This window comes from Camellia sinensis, chromosome 1, assembly GCF_055761805.1.
Source record: "Camellia sinensis isolate YWXY chromosome 1, ASM5576180v1, whole genome shotgun sequence".
Taxonomy (NCBI): domain Eukaryota; kingdom Viridiplantae; phylum Streptophyta; class Magnoliopsida; order Ericales; family Theaceae; genus Camellia; species Camellia sinensis.
Window position 1 is genome coordinate 251050856 of NC_138961.1, and position 21806 is coordinate 251072661.

General features: G+C 37.8%; 1 protein-coding gene across 1 annotated transcript; it reads left to right on the forward strand.

Moving 5' to 3' along the window:
- Positions 1-337: 337 nt before the first annotated feature.
- On the forward strand, positions 338-3736 carry LOC145823106 (U1 small nuclear ribonucleoprotein C-like). The gene is made up of 4 exons (XM_082922280.1): positions 338-372; positions 653-694; positions 789-1027; positions 3328-3736. The coding sequence occupies exons 1-4, from the start codon at positions 338-340 to the stop codon at positions 3594-3596; spliced, it is 585 nt and encodes a 194-aa protein (XP_082778406.1). The 3' UTR covers positions 3597-3736.
- Positions 3737-21806: the final 18070 nt, after the last annotated feature.

Here is a 21806-nt window from a genome sequence, read left to right on the forward strand (position 1 = left end):
ACCTAGAGGTTTACTCGGTCTAGCCTGAGTTCAACCAAGCTAGCTAGAACCTAGTGGTTTAATCGTTTTAGCCTAAGTTCAACTAAGCTAGCTAGAACCTACAGGTTCGTTGGTCTAGCCTGAGTTCAAGCGTTGAAGCCAACTATCAACTTTACCATCATCCAACCACTTTGGTGCCCTCGCTTGAGTCGTAAGCTAACGCTACTTAGCTTGGCAATTATTAGATGTCTCAATCACCCCTTATATTCAGACATTTTGCGTTGCTTTTAAACGATGTGGGATAAGTTTACCAATATTTAAACTTTACACTATCTCTCTTCTAATTAGATTATGAACGATGTCGGATAGATTTTTAACCCTCACAGAACATTGGTTATCTATCAAAGGTAGCATTGTTGTCTGGGAACTGCTCACCAGACCCAACAAGTTATGTTAACTGATGACAACAATATTATTACAGCATACATTTTCTTGAAAAAAAAAGAAGACCCTAGCCTTGACGTTTTCCTGTGTAATACTTGGGCTTCAAGGCCTTGGTTGTTTGTCGAGTTTGAAATATATCTCCCTCCCGTCCTTTTTCCTTCTGCAACCGTAATTGGATAGTAATTTTTGAGTTCTATATGTATTACTATCTCTTTTTTTATGATTTCAGCCTTCTGTCAGAGAGCAGCACAATGCAGGGTACAAACATAAGGTATTATTGTATAGGCACATGTCTATTTTTTCTTAGAAGTGTAGATCACATCATTATGTTTCTTACACATTTAATCTATAAAGGCAAATGCCAGAACCTATTATCAGCAATTTGAGGCGCAACAAAATCAAAGTTTGATCCACCAAAAGATCACGGAACATCTTGGGCAAACTACTGCATACCAGCAAGTTGGTGCTGCTTACAATGCACTGAGGCCCCGTGTGCCTATTCTTCCCACTCCAATGATGCCAATGGCAGGGAACACCCAGTTACCTGTCAATTCACCATTAATCCCTGGAGCTAGGCCACCAGTCTTGCCAAGACCACTTCCAGGTAGGATGTGTGTTTAACACTTCTTCCTTGACACCCAACTTATGTGTTAATTTTGTCCTAATTATTGGTGGATGCAGTGACTTGTGTGTGGATGCATTTGCATCTAAACCCGCAAATTTGTTGGTATTTAATTTCATCACTACCTGCGTGCTTATAATTTATTTTCACTGTAGACTAGGCTGGCATGTAAGGGTATTGCCGTGTTCATGGTGTGGATTTACTCTTCAGGTGAATATTTGTGTCAGGGATCGGACCATTTGTTTAGGTCCAACCATGAACATATTTATATACGTATCTGTGTGTAGTTATTCCTTGACACCTATATAAATTTCTTGCTAATACTTTGGCGTGTGCAGGGTCTTTTTGTCTATGCATTTTCCTCAGATTTTTGTGATACTTAATTGTACTACCAGTGGTATGCTTATAGTTCAGTCATTTTCATTGTTTACAACACTCGCATGCTGGGAGCCTAGCAATGTAATATGGTTTGGACCGTTGATCAACATTAGTGAAACATTATGTTTAGGACTAGCCATATAGTTTTGTTTGGGTTTCATGAAATTCCTAGTTAGAATTACAAGTCATTTTATGCAGTAGCAGAAAACTAAAATGTCTTTCTTGCATAGCTTCTAATTACTGTTATCATTCAGTGGTTTTGTACCAAGGGTATTTATTTAGATGAAAAAGCACACTATCTTCTTAAGTTCGCTTTGGATAAGTGGATTTCAAATAAAGGAATTTTAGTTGAATTTTATAAAATTATAAGAAGATTGGCTATTGAAGGTAGATTGATAACTCTGAAGTGGATGATTGAATAAAGGTATGGGACATGTATTTTATTAAGATTCTTGTACGGGTAGAATTTTTTATGAAAGGATTTTAAATAATTATTTTCAGCAAATTATTTGAAATTCATCAATATAAAGCCTTTTAAATCCATTCTTAATGTCTAAATATAAAACATTACACCGAATTGAAGACTATACTCCTCAAATTTAGGGGTGCAACTCGGGCGGGCTCAACCCGAGCAACCCGAGCCCAGCCCGAGTTTTTTTAGGGCTTGGGCAACTATATCTTGTAATCTGGACGGGCTTGCGCAGATTTTTGATGCCCGAATTGCAATTCGGGCCGGGCTTGGACAGAACCAATGGCCAACCCGAGCAACCCGAACCCGAATTGAATTTAATATATTATATAAATTATATAATATATAATATAATATATATATATAATTTAATAAATTATATAATATATATAAATTAAGTAAAAGAGTTAGTCTTAATTTTTATTTTTTATTTTTTTTTGGTTAGTCTTCTATTAAGTAAAAGAGGTAGTCTTAATTTTTATTTTTTATTTTTTTTGGTTAGTCTTCTACCATTAGATTATCATCTTTTATGTCTACCCTTAGATCTACTTACAGGTTTCTGGACTCGGGCAATTCGGGCAATTCGGGCTAACCCGAGTTCCAAATACAAAGCTTGGGCTGGGCTTGGGCAGCAATGCTCGGGTTCATGGTCGGGCCTGGGCGGGCTTGGCCACTGCCAAATACAATTCGGGTCGGGCTTGGGCAGACCCCCAACCTGACCGAACCCGTCCGAGTTGCACCCCTACTCAAATTATTGATGCCTAATCTTTTCATTTCAAATCTATAAATTCAAAGGCAACCTTAATAGATACATTGGATTGCGTTCCCTCAATAGTGAGAAACGTGCTGTGTATAATTTTGACAACTGTAGTTTTCCACCCCCCACTTTGTGATGGCATTCCTAGGTGAACTTCTGGGGCTCTCCATTTAATGGGGCTGTTTGGTGCACAACTTCTACTTAGTTGAAAGTTGATAATAAGAAAATGGAAGCTAAAAACCTCTCCCCTGCGTCCTGGTAATCAATTTTTTTAGCTTATTTGAGCTACTTCTACCTTAAAAGCTATAAACAAAAGCTGTACCAAACACCATGGCTCATATTTCCAAAATAGAAAAAGCTATAAGCAGCTCCATGAGCTGTGGTAACGAGAATAATCTTCTCCTTCGAGAAGAATCAAAAAGAAAAATGGGAAGTGTTCAATTGGAACATGAAAACGTGACTAAATTGGTCCTAGTTGCTCTTCGGGACAGAGTGGAAGAAAGGAGGAGATTCTCAAATGTGGAAAAGGATCCAATGACTTAGAAAGAATTGAACGAGGAGCCAATGAGGTGAAAATCTCATTCACTGTTCTGTAGAGTGGCACCAAACGGCCCCAATGTATTATCTATCCTGTTTCCCTAAGGATATTCTGTATCTGATCACTGTTTATGTTATCAGGTTATATGTCTGCACCAGTGATGCCACCAATGGTGGGGCCACCTGCTGCTGCTGCTGCTGCTGCTTTGCCTGGTCAAATTACCAACCTCCCAAGGCCTCCACCAATGGGTGCTCCATCAGCAGTTCCAGGGACCACTATGACTCCTGCTAGTGTTTCCACCTCAATGGTTACCCCAGCTATGTATCAGGCGGCTAATTCAGCGCCACCTACAAGTGGAGGTTTTGATAGTTTCAACATGAGTGCTCAAGCTCCAGAGGCTGATCATTAGTATGGTACTAGGTTTTGTTTTTAAATCTTGTAGAATTGACCGTGTAATTGCAGCAGTACATTGTTTATGGGGCATGACAAATTGTGTAAGGAAATCTGGCCATCTCAAAATAGTAAGAAATCACTGCATTTTTTCTAAAAGCATTTTATGCCATTAATTACAACCATTTATCTCTAAAAAAATTATCTTGTTTCATTTCCTGCGCTAGTGACAACATGCATTTGGTATGCATTTCATTGCTGGATCTGTTTGGATTGTTTGTGTCTTAAGGTTCTGGGGTAATGTATGCTGATTTGTTTCTCAAATGGGTAGCACATTGACTCTACTCCTTTAGGGGATCATGATCATCAGGCTGCTTCAACTTTTTCCTCTCCACTGTCTTTTCCTTTTTCTCAGATGAAAAAATATCATCAATAGATATCCAAGTCAACAGAACTCTGGTTGTGTTTTAGAGATTGATTCCCTTTTGAGCGGGAAGTTGGCTTTACAGTTGCCGAAGTTACAGAGCTTGTGAGGAAAAAAAGAAAAAGAAAAAGAAAAAGAAAAAGAAAAAGAAAATCTTTTGGGTATGTAGTTAAGAGGTACTTGTTGGAGAATGTCAACAGAACTCTGGTATGTAATTAATTTTATTTTAATTTTCTAATTTAACATTGAATTATGTTGATGAATATTGTAGTTTTTCCATGCCATCTGTTCTATGCATCTAGTGCTAAGACATTTAGAGCATAAAGTGTCTTGGCCTTTTGTTTTGTTCGTTCGTTTGTTTTAACATATGAATTTTGTGCATATGCAGCAAAGAAATTTTGACTATACACGAATGGCAACAATCAAAAGAATGAGTTTGTTATTTTGTTGTTTGTCTGTTTTTTGCTTTTTGGTTTTTGGGTGTCTCATAATTGTGAATGGTATTGATATGTTATTGTCATGACTGTTGTTTTTACAGTAACTAGAGTGCGAACCAGAAACATTACTTACTGTGCAAGTCCAGTATTCGATTTTGTGATTCTTGGCCATGAGTAATTCAGTATGCAATGTGCTAGGCATGTTTGTCAGTGTGCTAATTCCAGGAAAATAGTTTTGTATTTAGATCATGGAAACCAATTTAGGTCTCTGGAAGAAAGAATCTTCATTGGGCAAATGAACTCCAATAGAATATGAATTGCTTCCTTGATCAGGTATTATGTTGTTTGAAACATATGGTCAAAGGTATTATGTTGTTTGAAACATATGGTCAAATGAATTGTAGAATGCAAGGGTTTATAAGAGAATATTTAGGCATTTTGTTGATATGTCTGAACTCAAACCTTTATTATGTTTCTATGCTGAACTTGTTGGTTGGGATGGTTGGTCTTGTATTAACACTCTTGCAGTCAAACATGTTTTACCTTGTATCTCGGTTCGAAATCATATTGATTTGGCCTTGATTCAACAAACTGTGAATTATGTAATTACATCTACTTTTCTAGATTTAGAGTCCACTTTGCTTTTTAAATATTTTAACTTCGTGCTGAATGTATTTATTCCAGACTTTTACAACTTGAATCTAAATATACCCCACTTTTTGCTAAATGTAGATGCTAATGATTGCAGTTTGGTTAACTTCTCATAGTTTTGAAAGGATTTTTTTTCCTCTATGTAAAAGAGTAGTAATTTTGATGTTGGACTCATGTTGGTTACTATTGATTGAGTACAGAAAGCAATTGTTTCGTTGCTCGGGAAAGTGAGTTTTACAACATGTTTGAAGCTTGGAAAAAAATTAATTGTAAGCGATTCTATTTCTCTAGGCAAAAATACACAAATTTATTAGAATAAGATTTAAAAGGACCTGAGAACAAATGATATCTTGGGGAGTGACGTTTTTGAAGTGCTCAAGCTTTTCCTTAGGAGCTGCAAACTCATTACAGAGCTGCAAGAGGACGATATATAATTATGGTCATGTTGCCTTAACAGGGTGTCAAAAAACTGACGTCTCATACAAGGCCTTATTCACCTATTTATAAACTCAATATTAAATTCAAAAAAAAAAGTTAGGGGATTGTATCTTCAAAAATTAATTACAAATTCATAAGGATATTTATAATTTTATTTTTAAATGTTTATAAAATTTATAACTAATTTTAAAATAACTTTTCAAATATTCACTGATGTGAAATTATTCATTATTCACTAGATTAATGGGTAGACAATATGCAAACCTTTGATTTACAAAAAGTGTTAATATAGCACATCCTTAAAGATGAGACTATGTTCTCAAGTCCATACCCAGCTGAAACCCGGCTGAGATAATCCAGATAATCCAAATGAGGAGATGGATATAATTGACTTCTCTCCATTTTTAAAACAGTGATATTAAACAAATTAATAAATTTTATAAAAAAATTTCGACTAATTGATGACATATTAATGAAGTGGATCCTAATGTAACATTTTACATTAGTTAATACAAATATTTATAAAATTTATTAATTTATATAACATTTTTCTTTTAGGACAGGCTTGACCATTTCTAAAATGAATTCAACCATCCAATTCGATATTGTGCAGGATCACGTGAATTATTTTGATAAGCTTCATTTATTTTCTAAGTCAAAATTGTATTTATCCAATTTTTCATAGAAATGAGTCACAAAAATTTGCGAATGCACTACAAAATAAATATGATGCAAACCGTGCGATTGTGATTGTTAAATTTATAATCTCATATTTATTTGAATAATTCACACACATGGGCTTAAAGAATAAATATAATTGATTATTGTTGGTGTATTTTAATATTTGCTATTTACTATTTATTTGAGACTCATGACTTATTACATAGTTCATGAATGATGAGTTAGTGAGAGTAATGGACATTATCGAGTTAGTACTTATCAAGATAAAGAATCTCGCGTTGACTAAAAAAAAGTAGAAGAGATTCATCTATTTATCTATGTTATTGACTTTGGATGTAATTTATAATATATAGATTAAATACACAACACAAGAAGCAAGTAGAAGAGGTTGATGGAGTTTTGAATTCATCAATTGGCCTAAATCATATTTCAAAACTTGATTTTATCTTGAATATTTTATATTTTTAAATTTTTTTTGGGAACTTATATTTTTAAATTTGTTTGAACAAACAATTATCAAAATAGACCACTTAGACAATCCCACAAAACTTATCATTGAATCTGACCATGCTTTTCTAGCCAAAAAAAGCAGCTCATTACTAAAGTGACATTATTTTGACTAAATTAACAGGATATGAAAAATTCAATTATAAAATTGATATAATCAAATCATCAACTTGATACAAGAGACAAACTAATATGAATGTGTCTATTCAGATAGTTGTAGATTTAAAATACATGAATTTAACATTAACTATTCAAGAAATCTAACTTAAATTTAGATTTCATAATTTATCAATAAATTTAGGCTTGCTTTAGCTCTAAATCAGAACTATAACAACAAATCCATGAACTGAATTGTAAAATATAATTAATCTATTTTGAAAATAAAATCCAATTGTATATTGAAAAAATCAAATCAAGTCATGATTTGATTTGAATCGAACTGATTTATAATTTTTTTAATTTATTTTTTATTCATCTAGAAAAAAATTGAAGAAGGCCATGCAAATATTTTTTTTGGGATCACATAGGGATGTTTAGAAAGTTGGGTTGGAGGTTAAAATAGTTAATAAAAATAAAATATATTAAAAAAATTAATAAGATAAAATATTATATTTAAATTATAATTTTTTTTTTCTTTCACAGCTATCAAATTAACTAAAAAAAAAAAACTTATCATCCAAAATTTAAACCAGATTAAAATAATCAAAAAATTAAACAGTCAATTAAAATAATCTATTCCTAAACATGATTTGCATAAAAAAATAAAAAAATTTGTTTGGTTAATAAATTTTTAAAATACAACTCAAAACTCAATACTCAATTTTCTCTCTTCTCTATCCTTCTTTTTATTTTATTTTTTATCTTTTATTATTAATAAATCAATTATCCATTTTTTTCCCTCTCATCTATTCATTCTCTCACATTTTACACATCAATTAATTAAATTTTCTCTTACATTCATCTATTTAACTAAAAAAAAATAAAAAATAAATTATAAATCAGCTCAAAATTATTTTTAAAATTTAAAACCAAACAAATTTTCAATTTTCAATTTTTTTTTTTCAATAACTTATTTTTTAAAATATAAGTTAAACCAAAGGAGAGTGTTTTTTTTTGGGGATCGAACAAGCAAAGTTCGGTCATGACTATCACTCTCTCTCTCTCCCTGAACTCCAACCGCGTCACCATGGATCTTCTACAGTCATACGCAGACACCGAACAGAGTGGCGAGGGTAAATGCTTAAAAATTGAAGAGTTGCAGTAATGAGTTTATTTGGTTAGTTGCTAAACCCACCAAATGTTATTGATTGAAATAGAAAAAATCATCAATTTTATGTTTTGTAATCATCACCAAGGACCGATCCACAGGGTGCAAAAGAATATTTAGATTTTCAAATTTTCAAGATCCATCCATGATCATAACAATACTAATTTATTTATTTTATACATGAAAATAAAAGTCCATCCTTGATAATCACAATATTATTATTTTTATTTTCTATTACAAAAAAAAAAAAGAAAAAAAAAAGTGGTTGTCCAATGACTTAAACTAAAGCTATAGCCAGAGAACCTACAGGTTCACTGTCTAGCCAAAGTTCAACTAAGCTGGGCACAACTCACAGGTTCACTGGTTTAGCCTGAGTTCAACTAAGTTGGCCACAACCTACAGGGTTCAACTAAGCTAGCTAGAACCTAGAGGTTTACTCGGTCTAGCCTGATTTCAACCAAGCTAGCTAGAACCTAGTGGTTTAATCGTTTTAGCCTGAGTTCAACTAAGCTAGGTAGAACCTACAGGTTCGCTGGTCTAGCCAGAGTTCAAGCGTTAAAGCCATCTATCAACTTTACCATCATCCAAACACTTTGGTGCCCTCGCTTGAGTCATAAGCTAACGCTACTTAGCTCGGCAATTATTAGATGTCTCAATCACCCCTTATATTCAAACATTATGCGTTGTTTTTAAATGATGTGGGATAAGTTTACAATTATACTACTACGAATATTTAAATTTTACACTATCTCTTTTCTAATTAGATTTATGAACGATGTGGGATATATTTACGATTCTACTACTACCAATATTTAAAATTTACACTATCTTTTTTCTAATGATATTATGTTTCCTTCTCTTCCGTAGTAGCCGCCATCGTCCGCCACTATCATCGAACCGTCTTTTGTCTTCCCCACCTACAAGGACCAACCGCCATCCCCTCTCTCCCTTCCCTTTCTCTGTCCCAGCCAGCCACATAGAAAAAATTAAAAATGCTCTCATCTTAGTAAATCATTTTGGAAATCAACAAAAATAGATGATGAATTTTGATTGAGAAGTTTATGTTGGTTACTATTGACCGAGCACAGAAAGCAATTGTTTCGTTGCTGGGGAAAGTGAGTTTTGCAATATGTTTGAAGCTTGGAAAAAAATTAATTGTAAGCAATTCTATTTCCCTAGGCAAAAATACGCAAATTTATTAGAATAATATTTAAAAGGATCTGAGAACAAATGATGTCTTGGGGAGTGACGTTTTTGAAGTGCTCAAGCTTTTCCTTGGGAACAGCAAACTCATTACACAAATTTATCAAAATAATTAAAGTATGCATATAAATAGCTTTCGAATTACATTTACTCTCATGTTAAGTATTCACATACACGGTACAGATCCCTTCTCCGAATCTGCAGGATCAGATCTGTAGACTCCTTGAGCTCTTGGTTGGAAAAAGTTTCAATTTTTTTTATTATCGAGTCGTCTAGCTACAATTTTTAGCAAATGGATTACACAATAGCTTAAGAAATACAACCCAACCATATCAAATTGGAGGTTTTTTTTTTTATATTAAAAGATTATCAAACCTTCCAGTATTCAGCCGGATCCTGAATGCTTGTTGCAAATCCAAAATAACCATTTGTTTTTGGCAGTGCATCTACAAGCATGAGTTCTCTTGCCTGGAAAAGCAATGTGTCAGATTCATTGCACTTAATGTTCAGATGTATACAATGAAACGGAATTTCAGAGCTACATAATATGCACTTGTTGGTTTATATATAATATTTTTGTATTTTCCTAAAAATTTTCGTTTTACTTTTCCAAAGATAAACACATATGCATTCATGAGAATAGTTTGGTCTTTTTAAATTGGTATAAAGATTCTCTAACTTTTTTCAAAATTTTTTTTTGGGTGCAACCCAAATATTAAATTTTTTTCAGCCAAAAAAATGACATCCCATACAAAACCTTATTCACCTATTTATAAACTCAATATTAAATTCAAAAAAAAGTTAAGGGATTGTATCTTCAAAAATTAATTACAAATTCATAAAGATATTTATAATTTTATTTTTTAATGTTTATAAAATTTAAGATAAATTACAAATACACTCCTGATGTTTGATTAAAATACAAATCGCCCCCTGTAATTTTGGAAATTACATTCCACCCCCTGAGGTTTCGAATTTCATAACAAATCGCCTCTTTTATTAATAAATTATCAACTCAATTAACAGTTTTTAATGATGTTATAAATATGTTTCAATTAATAATTTAGGTAATTTTATTATTGTATAGGAGTGCAATTATGAATTTTATTTTTTTAGTTAATTCTGGTAAATAAAAAATACTAATAATGAGGTATTTGTAATTTTTCAAATTATAGGAGGCAATCTGTACTTCAAGCAAACCTCAAGGGGTATATTTGTAATTTATCCTAAAATTTATAACTAATTTAAAAATAATTTTTCTAATATTCACTAATGTGAAGTTATTCATTATTCACCGGATTAATGGGTAGACAATATGCAAACCTTTGATTTACAAAAAGTGTTAATATAGCACATCCATAAATATGAGATTGTGTTCTCAAGTCCATACCCAGCTGAAACCCGGCTGAAATAATTGAAATAAGTAGATGGATATGATTGACTTCTCTTCATTTTTAAAAGAGTGATATTAAACAAATTAATAAATTTTATAAAACAAATTCAACTAATTGATGACATTTTAATGAAGTGGATCCTAATGTAACATTTTACATTAGTTAATACAAATATTTATAAAATTTATTAATTTATATAACATTTTTCTTTTAGGACAGGCTTGACCATTTCTAAAATGAATTCAACCATCCAATTCGATATTGTGCAGGATCACGTGAATTATTTTGATAAGCTTCATTTATTTTCTAAGTCAAAATTGTATTTATCCAATTTTTCATAGAAATGAGTCACAAAAATTTGCGAATGCATTACAAAATAAATATGATGCAAACCGTGCGATTGTGATTGTTAAATTTATAATCTCATATTTATTTGAATAATTCACACACATGGGCTTAAAGAATAAATATAATTGATTATTGTTGGTGTATTTTAATATTTGTTATTTACTATTTATTTGAGACTCATGACTTATTACATAGTCCATGAATGATGAGTTAGTGAGAGTAATGCACATTATTGAGTTAATACTTATCAAGATAAAGAATCTCACGTTGACTAAAAAAAAGTGGAAGATATAGCGATCCCGGTTGTCCCTTTACTGTTCTGTTGTGTCCCGAACTCGATACCGTGGAATTGGTAGTTGTATCTATCTTGTTACTATCCTTTAAATACGTTGTTTGAGTTTTGGGATGTTGTTGGGCTTGTGTTGAACAGGTGGGTTAAGCCTTGGTGTATATCCTTGTTACCCAGGTTTTTGGTGTTATGCTCGAGCGGGCCATTTTGCGCTCGAGCGGAGTTTGGTTCCTAGTTTAATGCTCAAGCGGGTGTTCTGGCGCTCGAGCGGAGATTGCACACTCCCAGTATTTCGTGTCCTTGCAAAACTTCTGCAGGGGTGTTTTCTATGCTCGAGCAGGTTTTTCTGCGCTCGAGCGGGTGGCGCTCGAGCGGGATTGTTGGCGCTCGAGCGGGTAGTACTGTCTTGGTGAGGGTTCTAGGAGAGGGAGATTTGCGCTCGAGCGGACTGGTTTTCTCGCTCGAGCGGGTGTACTTTATTCCTGTGTCTTGGCGCTCGAGCGGGCCTTATTGCGCTCGAGCGTGTCCAGATTCTTGTTCTTGACGCTCGAGCGTCGTGTTATCCGCTCGAGTGGGAATGTCATATAACAGAGGGCAGCTAGGCATTTTTGAATCACTTTCTACACTTCCTCTCTCTCTCCTACTTTCTAAAAAGATATTTTGAGAGCCTCTCTCTCTAGAAACTCCCTTCTCTCTAGGGTTTGATCTAGTTAGAGTGTCCTCCTTCTCTTCGGCCTTTGTAAAGGTTGTGTGGATCGTCGAGGGCGTCGTTTTGATCCGAGAATCTTGGTCTTTGGAGCATTTTGGTTTTGGCTTCTTCTCCATCCGAGCTCTAACTTCGAGGTAGGGATAACCTACTCCTTACTATGAGCTTGTTCTTTAATTTTGGTATTTTGAGATGTTGGGGTTGGTTTGGTAATTTTGTGAAAGTTTGGGGCCTTTGTGTAATTTTACAAAATTTGGGGGTTTTAATTATATAAAACCGAAATGGATGTTTGGCATGGAAAAGGTGAAATTAATGTTGAAACATTAATAAAAAATGGAACCTAAGGGTTGTAATGTTAATTATGGAAAATGCCCTAATTACATTGGTTAATTAATTTGCATAATTAATTATGAGAAATGAGGAATTGATCTGGAAAGGTATGGGATTAAAGGGTGTAGTTAGATTACTTATCGCTCACCTAGTTGAAATGTTGATTATATATATCCATTGTTGCATTTATTTCCTGTATAGAAATAACTACTTTGGGCTATCGGTGGAGGATAGTCTTGATTGTTGTAGACAATGCATGATGATTAGGCATACTGGAACTAATCACTGGAATGTGTCATTAAGTATGACGGTTGAAAGAATACATTAAATTTATGTGTTGTGTGATGATGTGTATAATTATTGTTTATATGCATTGTGTTGTGTTGGAGGAGATAGGGGATGTACTCCACGGTTTAGGGGAAAATAGGAGGTGGACCTCCAAACCGGATGTGTTGGGAGGAGATAGGGGATGGACTCCATAGATAGAGGTCATATTCTTATCTATTAATGTATTGACAGAGCTCATATGCTTGTCATTGGAAGTGTGATAGTGCTCATATGCATATCTGTGGAAATGATGATATAGCTTGTATACTTATCTGTTGGTGTGTGGTATAGCTAGTATGCTTATCTATCATGAAATGGGAAAGTGATTAATATGAGTTGCTGTCTCATATGAGTTGTTTGGCTAGGTTCTGAGCCATGGTTATAAATTGAGAATCTGAAAGGAATTGGAAAATGAATTGTAATATGGACTTGTATGTCATGAAACTGTAAAGTGTGATAAGGGAAAGTATCAGTGTTGGCCATCTATCAACTGCTAATCTTTTAGTCATTGTGCATATTTGGTTTAGTGTATTTCTACTGGGCTGTGGCTCACCCTATATGGGAATATCATTTTCAGGTACAGGTAGCATGCCACCTCCAAGGACGTAGCTTGGGAGGCTAGAGGCAGACGGACTTTTGTTGTTTTCATTTCCTTTGATGTATTACATGTATATTCAAGCCAAGGGCTTAATGTGTAAATGAGTTAGCACTCTTTTATTGCAACCAAGTGTTAACTTGGAAAGTTGTAAGCCCGTAGGGCAAGTGCTTTTGTTGTTAACATGTAATACTTTTGTAATGAAGTACTCTGATTAATCGAAGGATATGGATCTATTGTATATAAATGTGTGTCTATATTGATGGGTTTAATGTTATTATTTTGAGGGCGTTACAACTTGGTATCAGAGCGTACCGGGTTCGAATACTTTGGGTACGTGGGAAGTGATTAGGATCACAATGGGTTTGTCTCGCTTGATAGAGACTTAGATGTAGTGTCATATGCTATGTGCTTAATCGACAACATGCTTATGTGACTATATGGGTATGGGATTTAATTTCTAGGATGTTGATTGGATCCTTGGGTTTCTGTGAGTCTTGTTGGAAAGGCACTTGATCAATGCTGTTTCTAACCGGAACTCTAGTAACGCCTCGGAACTATCATTATCCGGAAATGAAATTCGTGGGTGCTTATGTGTTTATGTGCTTACGTGGAGTGAATTACAGTTGTCCATGCATTAGGACGCGAGTGTTATAGCTTCGGCACATTTGTGAATGTGCTAATAGTCTTGGTTACCTTTATTAGGATGTCAGGACGAGGACGCGGTAGGTGTGGCAGGCGTGGTAGGCAGGAGATGCCTTTACCGGAGGAGGTTCCGGCAGTACAGGGGGGAGTTGGTCAGGCCAATGTGGCCGAGCCAGCAGGTCAGCAGGCTATGAGTGCCTTGGCATGAGAGATAGCAGGAGCTTTGGGTATTCTCAGAGCTGGGAATCAGGCAGCTGAGGCAGGGCCTTCCTTCTTGAAAAGGGAGTTCTTCCGGTCAAATTCAGATGAGTTTGTTGGAGATCCGAAGGAACCACTGAAGGCTGACGAGTGGTTAGAGCAAATGAGTAAGACGTTCGAGATGCTTGGCATCGAGGATGGGGCACTGAAAGTGACCTTGGCATCCTTCCAACTGAAGGGAGATGCGGGTCAATGGTGGAAGTACGAGAAGGCTCGTGTGGGTGGTACATGGGAGGCATTTTTAAATGCTTTCCAAGAGAGGTTCTTATCTGCAGTGGCTAGGGAGAAGCTGAGGGATCAGTTTAGCTGGCTTAATCAGCAGGGCATGTCTGTGGCAGAGTTCGAGGCCACTTTTACTAGTCTATCCAGGTTTGCTCCTGAGTTGGTGGCATCCGAAGAACGCCGTTACTATGAGTTTGAGCAGAAGTTGAGGCGGGGTCTCAAGTTGAGGGTTGGTGGGTCTTACATCCGGGAGTATAGACATTTAGTGGATGCTACCGCTCATATGGAGCTTATGATGCAGGAGGAAGACGAGGAGAAACATAGAGGCTCCAAGCGGGGCCAGGAGGGTCAGGGTGATGGCAGGAGACAGAGGGGTTATAACCCTCAGCAGTCTCAGGGTGGAGTTACTAGATCGACCTTTCCAGTGCCGAGTGTAGGCTCGGGGAGAGGTAGTCAGGGAGGCCTGACTTGTTTTGCGTGTGGCCAGCTGGGTCACAAGTCTTCGGTTTGCCCGTAGAAGGGCGGAGGTCAGAGAGCTGCTTCTTCTTCAGCTAGACCCCAGAGTCAGGGTTTGGGCAGGGGCCAGCCTTTGTCTTGCTATCAGTGTGGTCAGCCTGGGCACCTGAAGAGGTATTGCCCGCAGTTGAGTGCTACTTCAGGAGCGTTTGGTTCTAGACAGACGCAGAGTTATCAGCCAGTTCAGTCTGTGCAGGCCTCGAGGGCCAATCTGGGAGCTTCGTCATCCCAGTCTGTGCAGCAGTCTTTTGCTCCTAGAGGTGAGCAGGTGGATTAGGGGCCTACAGGGCGCGTGTATGCTGTTACCGTGTAGGATCTAGTACTGGCTCCATCAGTAGTGAGAGGTACCTTTTTGTTTTGCAACTCGGTTGCTAATGTGTTGATTGATACGGGTGCATCTCATTCTTTTGTATCTGCTGCATTTGCATCTGTTTTGGAGTTGGAGTTAGCACAGTTAGCATCTCCTATTTGTGTAGTGTCACCTCTTAGGGGTGAGTTGATCTTGAAACAAGGTGTTAGAGGTTGTGATATAGAGGTCGCCGACCATAGGCTTCCTTTTCCGTTTGTTGTCATGCCCATGAAGGGCTTTGATGTTATTTTGGGTATGGACTGGCTATCGTCATACCGGGCTGTTATCGATTGCTACCGCCAGAGGGTTACGTTATGTACCTTGAGCGGGGAGTGGTTCCATTTCTTGGGAGACCGGGTTGGTTGTGTTTTGCCACCGGGGTATGATTCGCGAGGGCGGAGTGAGCTTAGTGGTCTACTTGCTAGCTTTGAGAGTGGCGAGAGTGGTGAGACCCAGCTTGTGTTGCCGAGGGTGGTTTGTGAGTATTCGGATGTCTTTCCCGAAGACCTTGTTAGTTTGCCACCTCACCGAGAGATAGAGTTCTCTATTGATCTAGTGCCCGGCACGGCGCCGATTTCCATGGCACCTTATCGTTTTGCTCCAGCAGAGTTGGTTGAGTTGAAAGTTCAGCTACAGGAATTGCTAGATAAGGGTTTTGTTTGCCCTAGTGTTTCGCCGTGGGGAGCACCGACCCTCTTTGCTAAAAAGAAAGATGGTGCCTTGAGATTGTGTATAGACTACCGGAAGATGAATCGGGCTACGGTCAAGAATAAGTACCCTATGCCCCATATAGATGATCTGTTTGACCAGTTGAAGGGTTCCCGTTGTTTCTCTAAGATAGACTTGAGATCGGGTTACCACCAGTTGAGGGTCAGGGAGGAGGATATTCCTAAGACGGCATTCCGTACACGGTATGGCCATTATGGTTTCTGGTGATGCCATTTAGGCTTACCAATGCACCGGCAGTCTTTATGGACTTGATGAACCGGATCTTCTGGGAATTCTTGGATCGATTTGTAGTCGTTTTCGTGGACGACATCCTGGTTTACTCGCCTTCAGAGGAGGAGCACGAGGAACACTTGAGAGTGGTGCTTGAGTTGCTTAGAGCCCATAGGCTGTACGCCAAGTTTGGGAAATGTGAGTTCTGGCTAGGAGAGGTGAAATTCTTAGGCCACGTGGTATGCAGGGAAGGGGTGTCCGTTGACGCATCCAAGGTAGAGGCAGTGCAAGATTGGGCGCAGCCTAAGAGTGTGTTTGAGATCCGCAGTTTTCTGGGATTAACTGGGTATTACCGTCGGTTTGTGAAGGATTTCTCCAGGCTAGCTTCGCCATTGACTAGACTGACTCGGAAGGGAGTCAAATTCGTGTGGAGTGAGACTTGTGAAAAGTCGTTCCAAGAGTTGAAGGTTAGATTGACCACCGCTCCGGTTTTGATTATTCCGGAGAGAGGGTTGGGTTATGCAGTTTATTGTGATGCCTCACGAGAGGGTTTGGGTTGTGTGTTGATGCAAGAGGGGAAAGTGGTAGCTTATGGCTCACGTTAGTTGAAAATTCACGAGAAGAATTATCCTACACACGACCTAGAGTTAGCAGCAGTGATCTTCGCCTTGAAGATTTGGAGGCACTACCTTTATGGTGAGAGGTTCGAGGTTCGAGGTATTCTCGGACCACAAGAGTTTGAAGTATCTGTTTACACAGAGAGACTTGAATTTGAGGCAGAGGAGATGGATGGAGTTCATTGAGGACTATGATTTTGAGTTGCACTATCACCCGGGAAAGGCCAATGTTGTGGCCGATGCCCTTAGTAGAAAATCCATTAGTGGTGTAGCTTGTATAGCTATCTGGGAATGGGAGATGTTAGGTGTACTTGGCGAGTTTGATTTGCATCCGGGCGAATCTGTTGAGGCTGCGGCCTTGTTTTCTATTGTTGCGCAGCCTACCCTTGTGACTCGAGTGTTGGAGGCACAGAGAGGTGACCTTGAGGTAGAGTCCTTCCGAGAGAAGATCTCCAGTGGAAAAGTTGAGAAGGGTTTGACGGTGTATCTCGACCAGAGTGTGAGACACCGAGACCGTTTGTTTGTGCCGGAGTCTTGCCGAGAGGAAGTACTCCGAGAGTTCCATCATTCGCGCCTTGCGGTGCATCCGGGAGGCACTAAGATGTATCGAGATCTAGGTCGCCAGTTCTGGTGGCGGGGTATGAAGAGAGATGTGGCTGTCTTCGTATCGAAGTGCCTTACTTGCCAGCAAGTGAAGGCCGAGCATCAGAGGCCAGCGGGTTTGTTGCAACCCTTGCCTATTGCCGAGTGGAAGTGGGAGCATGTCACTATGGACTTCGTTGTAGGTCTTCCGAGGACTCAGCGGGGTAGTGATGCTATTTGGGTGGTTGTAGACCGGTTGACTAAGTCGGCGCACTTCATTCCTATGCGCGTGAGAGATTCGGTAGATCATCTCGCCGACTTGTATATTCGGGACATAGTGAGATTGCACGGGGTCCCAGTGACGATCGTCTCAGATAGAGATCCTCATTTTACTGCTAGGTTGTGGCAGAGTTTGCAGAGTGCCTTGGGCACTAAGTTAACCTTTAGTACGGCTTACCATCCTTAGACTGACGGGCAGTCCGAGCGTACTATTCAGATCCTTGAGGATATGCTTCGAGGTTGTGTCCTTGACTTTAGTGGGACGTGGGAGAGGCATTTGCCCTTGGTGGAGTTTGCCTACAACAACAGCTTTCAGTCTAGTATCGGTATGGCACCGTTTGAGGCCTTGTATGGCCGACCGTGTAGGTCTCCAGTGTGTTGGGCCGAGGTGGGTGATGCACCTCTGTTGGGTCCGGAGTTGGTTAGAGAGATGACAGAGAAAGTTGAGCTTATCCGTAGGAGGCTTGTTACAGCCCAGAGTCGCCAAAAGAGTTATGCCGACCGTAGGAGGAGACCTTTGGCGTTTGAGGTAGGTGATCACGTTTTCTTAAAAATATCACCTAGGCGAGGTTTGATGAGGTTTGGGAAGAGCGGGAAGCTATCCCCTCGGTTTATTGGGCCTTTTGAGATCCTTGAGAGGATTGGCGAGGTTGCTTATCGTTTAGCCTTGCCGCCGCAGTTGTCCGGAGTACATGACGTGTTTCATGTGAGTATGCTTCGGAAGTATAAGCCGGATCCATCGCATGTATTAGATTGGACCGACTTAGAGGTAGATGAGGATGCCTCGTATGAGGAGAGACCGGTTCGGGTCTTGGACAGGCGGGATCAAGTCCTGCGTGGCAAGACCATTCCTTTGGTAAAGGTTTTGTGGAAACATCACGGAGTGGAGGAAGCCACTTGGGAACGTGAGTTGGAGGTCCGCGAGAAATATCCGGACTTGTTTATTGATGAGCAATCTTGTATTTAAATTTTGTAACGTTGTTGGACTTAAGAGCTTTGTATATGTCTTAAGTTGTAAAACATTGGTAATGTTTTGGTTTAATGAAAGTATGTTGTAGAACTTACCTTGACATGGGAGTTGATTATGATATTGCATATGTTGGCTATATTGTAGAATTGGAGTTATATCATGTATATTGGTTATGATATGAACTGTGAACCATATATGTTGGAAATGGTTGGAAATGGGAGAAAATTGCATGTCGATAATGCACTTGTAATTTATGTTGTGAAATGCCTCTTGAAAAGAGAAGGAATTGACCGGTAATGGGTCGGGTTGTTTAATATTATGTTGTAATATTATTGAGAATCGAGAAAACCTGTTTTTGAAAAACTTGTGTTTAATTTCGGGGACGAAATTCTTTAAGGGGGGGAGGTTATAGCGATCCCGGTTGTCCCTTTACTGTTCTGTTGTGTCCCGGACTCGATTCTGTGGAATTGGTAGTTGTATCTATCTTGTTACTATCCTTTAAATCCGTTGTTTGAGTTTTGGGATGTTGTTGGGCTTGTGTTGAACAGGTGTGTTAAGCCTTGGTGTATATCCTTGTTACCCAGGTTTTTGGTGTTACGCTCGAGCGGGCCATTCTGCGCTCGAGCGGAGTTTGGTTCCTAGTTTAACGCTCGAGCGGGTGTTCTGGCACTCGAGCGGAGATTGCACACTCCCAGTATTTCGTGTCCCTGCAAAACTTCTGCAGGGGTGTTTTCTACGCTCGAGCGGGTTTTTCTGCGCTCGAGCGGGTGGCGCTCGAGCGGGTAGTACTGTCTTGGTGAGGGTTCTGGGAGAGGGAGATTTGCGCTCGAGCGGACTGGTTTTCTTGCTCGAGCGGGTGTACTTTATTCCTGTGTCTTGGCGCTCGAGCGTGTCCAGATTCTTGTTCTTGACGCTCGAGCGTCGTGTTTTCCGCTCGAGCGGGAATGTCGTATAACAGAGGGCAACTAGGCATTTTTGAATCACTTTCTACACTTCCTCTCTCTCTCCTACTTTCTAAAAAGATATTTTGAGAGCCTCTCTCTCTAGAAACTCCCTTCTCTCTAGGGTTTGATCTAGTTAGAGTGTCCTCCTTCTCTTCGGCCTTTGTAAAGGTTGTGTGGATCTTTGAGGGCATCGTTTTGATCTGAGAATCTTGGTCTTTGGAGCATTTTGGTTTTGGCTTCTTCTCCATCCGAGCTCTAACTTCGAGGTAGGGATAACCTACTCCTTACTATGAGCTTGTTCTTTAATTTTGGTATTTTGAGATGTTGGGGTTGGTTTGGTAATTTTGTGAAAGTTTGGGGCCTTTGTGTAATTTTACAAAATTTGGGGGTTTTAATTATATAAAACCGAAATGGATGTTTGGCATGGAAAAGGTGAAATTAATGTTGAAACATTAATAAAAAATGGAACCTAAGGGTTGTAATGTTAATTATGGAAAATGCCCTAATTACATTGGTTAATTAATTTGCATAATTAATTATGAGAAATGAGGAATTGATCTGGAAAGGTATGGGATTAAAGGGTGTAGTTAGATTACTTATCGCTCACCTAGTTGAAATGTTGATTATATATATCCATTGTTGCATTTATTTCCTGTATAGAAATAACTACTTTGGGCTATCGGTGGAGGATAGTCTTGATTGTTGTAGACAATGCATGATGATTAGGCATACTGGAACTAATCACTGGAATGTGTCATTAAGTATGACGGTTGAAAGAATACATTAAATTTATGTGTTGTGTGATGATGTGTATAATTATTGTTTATATGCATTGTGTTGTGTTGGAGGAGATAGGGGATGTACTCCACGGTTTAGGGGAAAATAGGAGGTGGACCTCCAAACCGGATGTGTTGGGAGGAGATAGGGGATGGACTCCATAGATAGAGGTCATATTCTTATCTATTAATGTATTGACAGAGCTCATATGCTTGTCATTGGAAGTGTGATAGTGCTCATATGCATATCTGTGGAAATGATGATATAGCTTGTATACTTATCTGTTGGTGTGTGGTATAGCTAGTATGCTTATCTATCATGAAATGGGAAAGTGATTAATATGAGTTGCTGTCTCATATGAGTTGTTTGGCTAGGTTCTGAGCCATGGTTATAAATTGAGAATCTGAAAGGAATTGGAAAATGAATTGTAATATGGACTTGTATGTCATGAAACTGTAAAGTGTGATAAGGGAAAGTATCAGTGTTGGCCATCTATCAACTGCTAATCTTTTAGTCATTGTGCATATTTGGTTTAGTGTATTTCTATTGGGCTGTGGCTCACCCCATATGGGAATATCATTTTCAGGTACAGGTAGCATGCCACCTCCAAGGACGTAGCTTGGGAGGCTTGAGGCAGGCGGACTTTTGTTGTTTTCATTTCCTTTGATGTATTACATGTATATTCAAGCCAAGGGCTTAATGTGTAAATGAGTTAGCACTCTTTTGTTGTAACCAAGTGTTAACTTGGAAAGCTGTAAGCCCGTAGGGCAAGTGCTTTTGTTGTTAACATGTAATACTTTTGTAATGAAGTACTCTGATTAATCGAAGGATATGGATCTATTGTATATACATGTGTGTCTATATTGATGGGTTTAATGTTATTATTTTGAGGGCGTTACAGAAGAGATTCATATATTTATTTATATTATTGACTCTGGATGTAATTTATAATATATAGATTAAATACACAACACAAGAAGCAAGTAAAAGAGGTTGATGGAGTTTTGAATTCATCAATTGGCCTAAATCATATTTCAAAACTTGATTTTATCTTAAATATTTTATATTTTTAAATTTTTTTTGGGAACTTATATTTTTAAATTTGTTTGAACAAACAATTATCAAAATAAACCACCTAGTAGGACTGCAAACGAATCGTACTGTTCATAAACAAGTTCGAGTTCGGCTCGTTAAAATTCGTTCGAACTCAGCTCGATTAATAGCTCAATTAATAAATGAGCCGAGCTCGTGCTTAAATTTCAAGCTCGATTAATAAACAAATCGAGCTCGAACTTAATATTGCTTGACCCGAATAAGCTCGCGAGCTCAAAAATATAAATATTAATTTTATATTTTTATATTTAAAAAAAAAATATATATATATATTTTTTATATATTATATATTATAATAAATATTAAATATTATAATAAATATTAACATATTATATTACATTTATTTTAAATTAAAATATTTTAACTGGTCCATCAATGATATTGATATCTTATTATTTTAATATTAAAAATATTCAAAGAT

Bases quoted from the DNA above. Each gene is read 5' to 3' on its own strand.
- LOC145823106 (XM_082922280.1), top strand. From the start codon at position 338: ATGTCGGATAGATTTTTAACCCTCACAGAACATTG. The intron at 373-652 runs GTTATCTATCAA...TTATGATTTCAG, and splicing joins TTAACCCTCACAGAACATTG to CCTTCTGTCAGAGAGCAGCA. The intron at 1,028-3,327 runs GTAGGATGTGTG...TTATGTTATCAG, and splicing joins CTTGCCAAGACCACTTCCAG to GTTATATGTCTGCACCAGTG.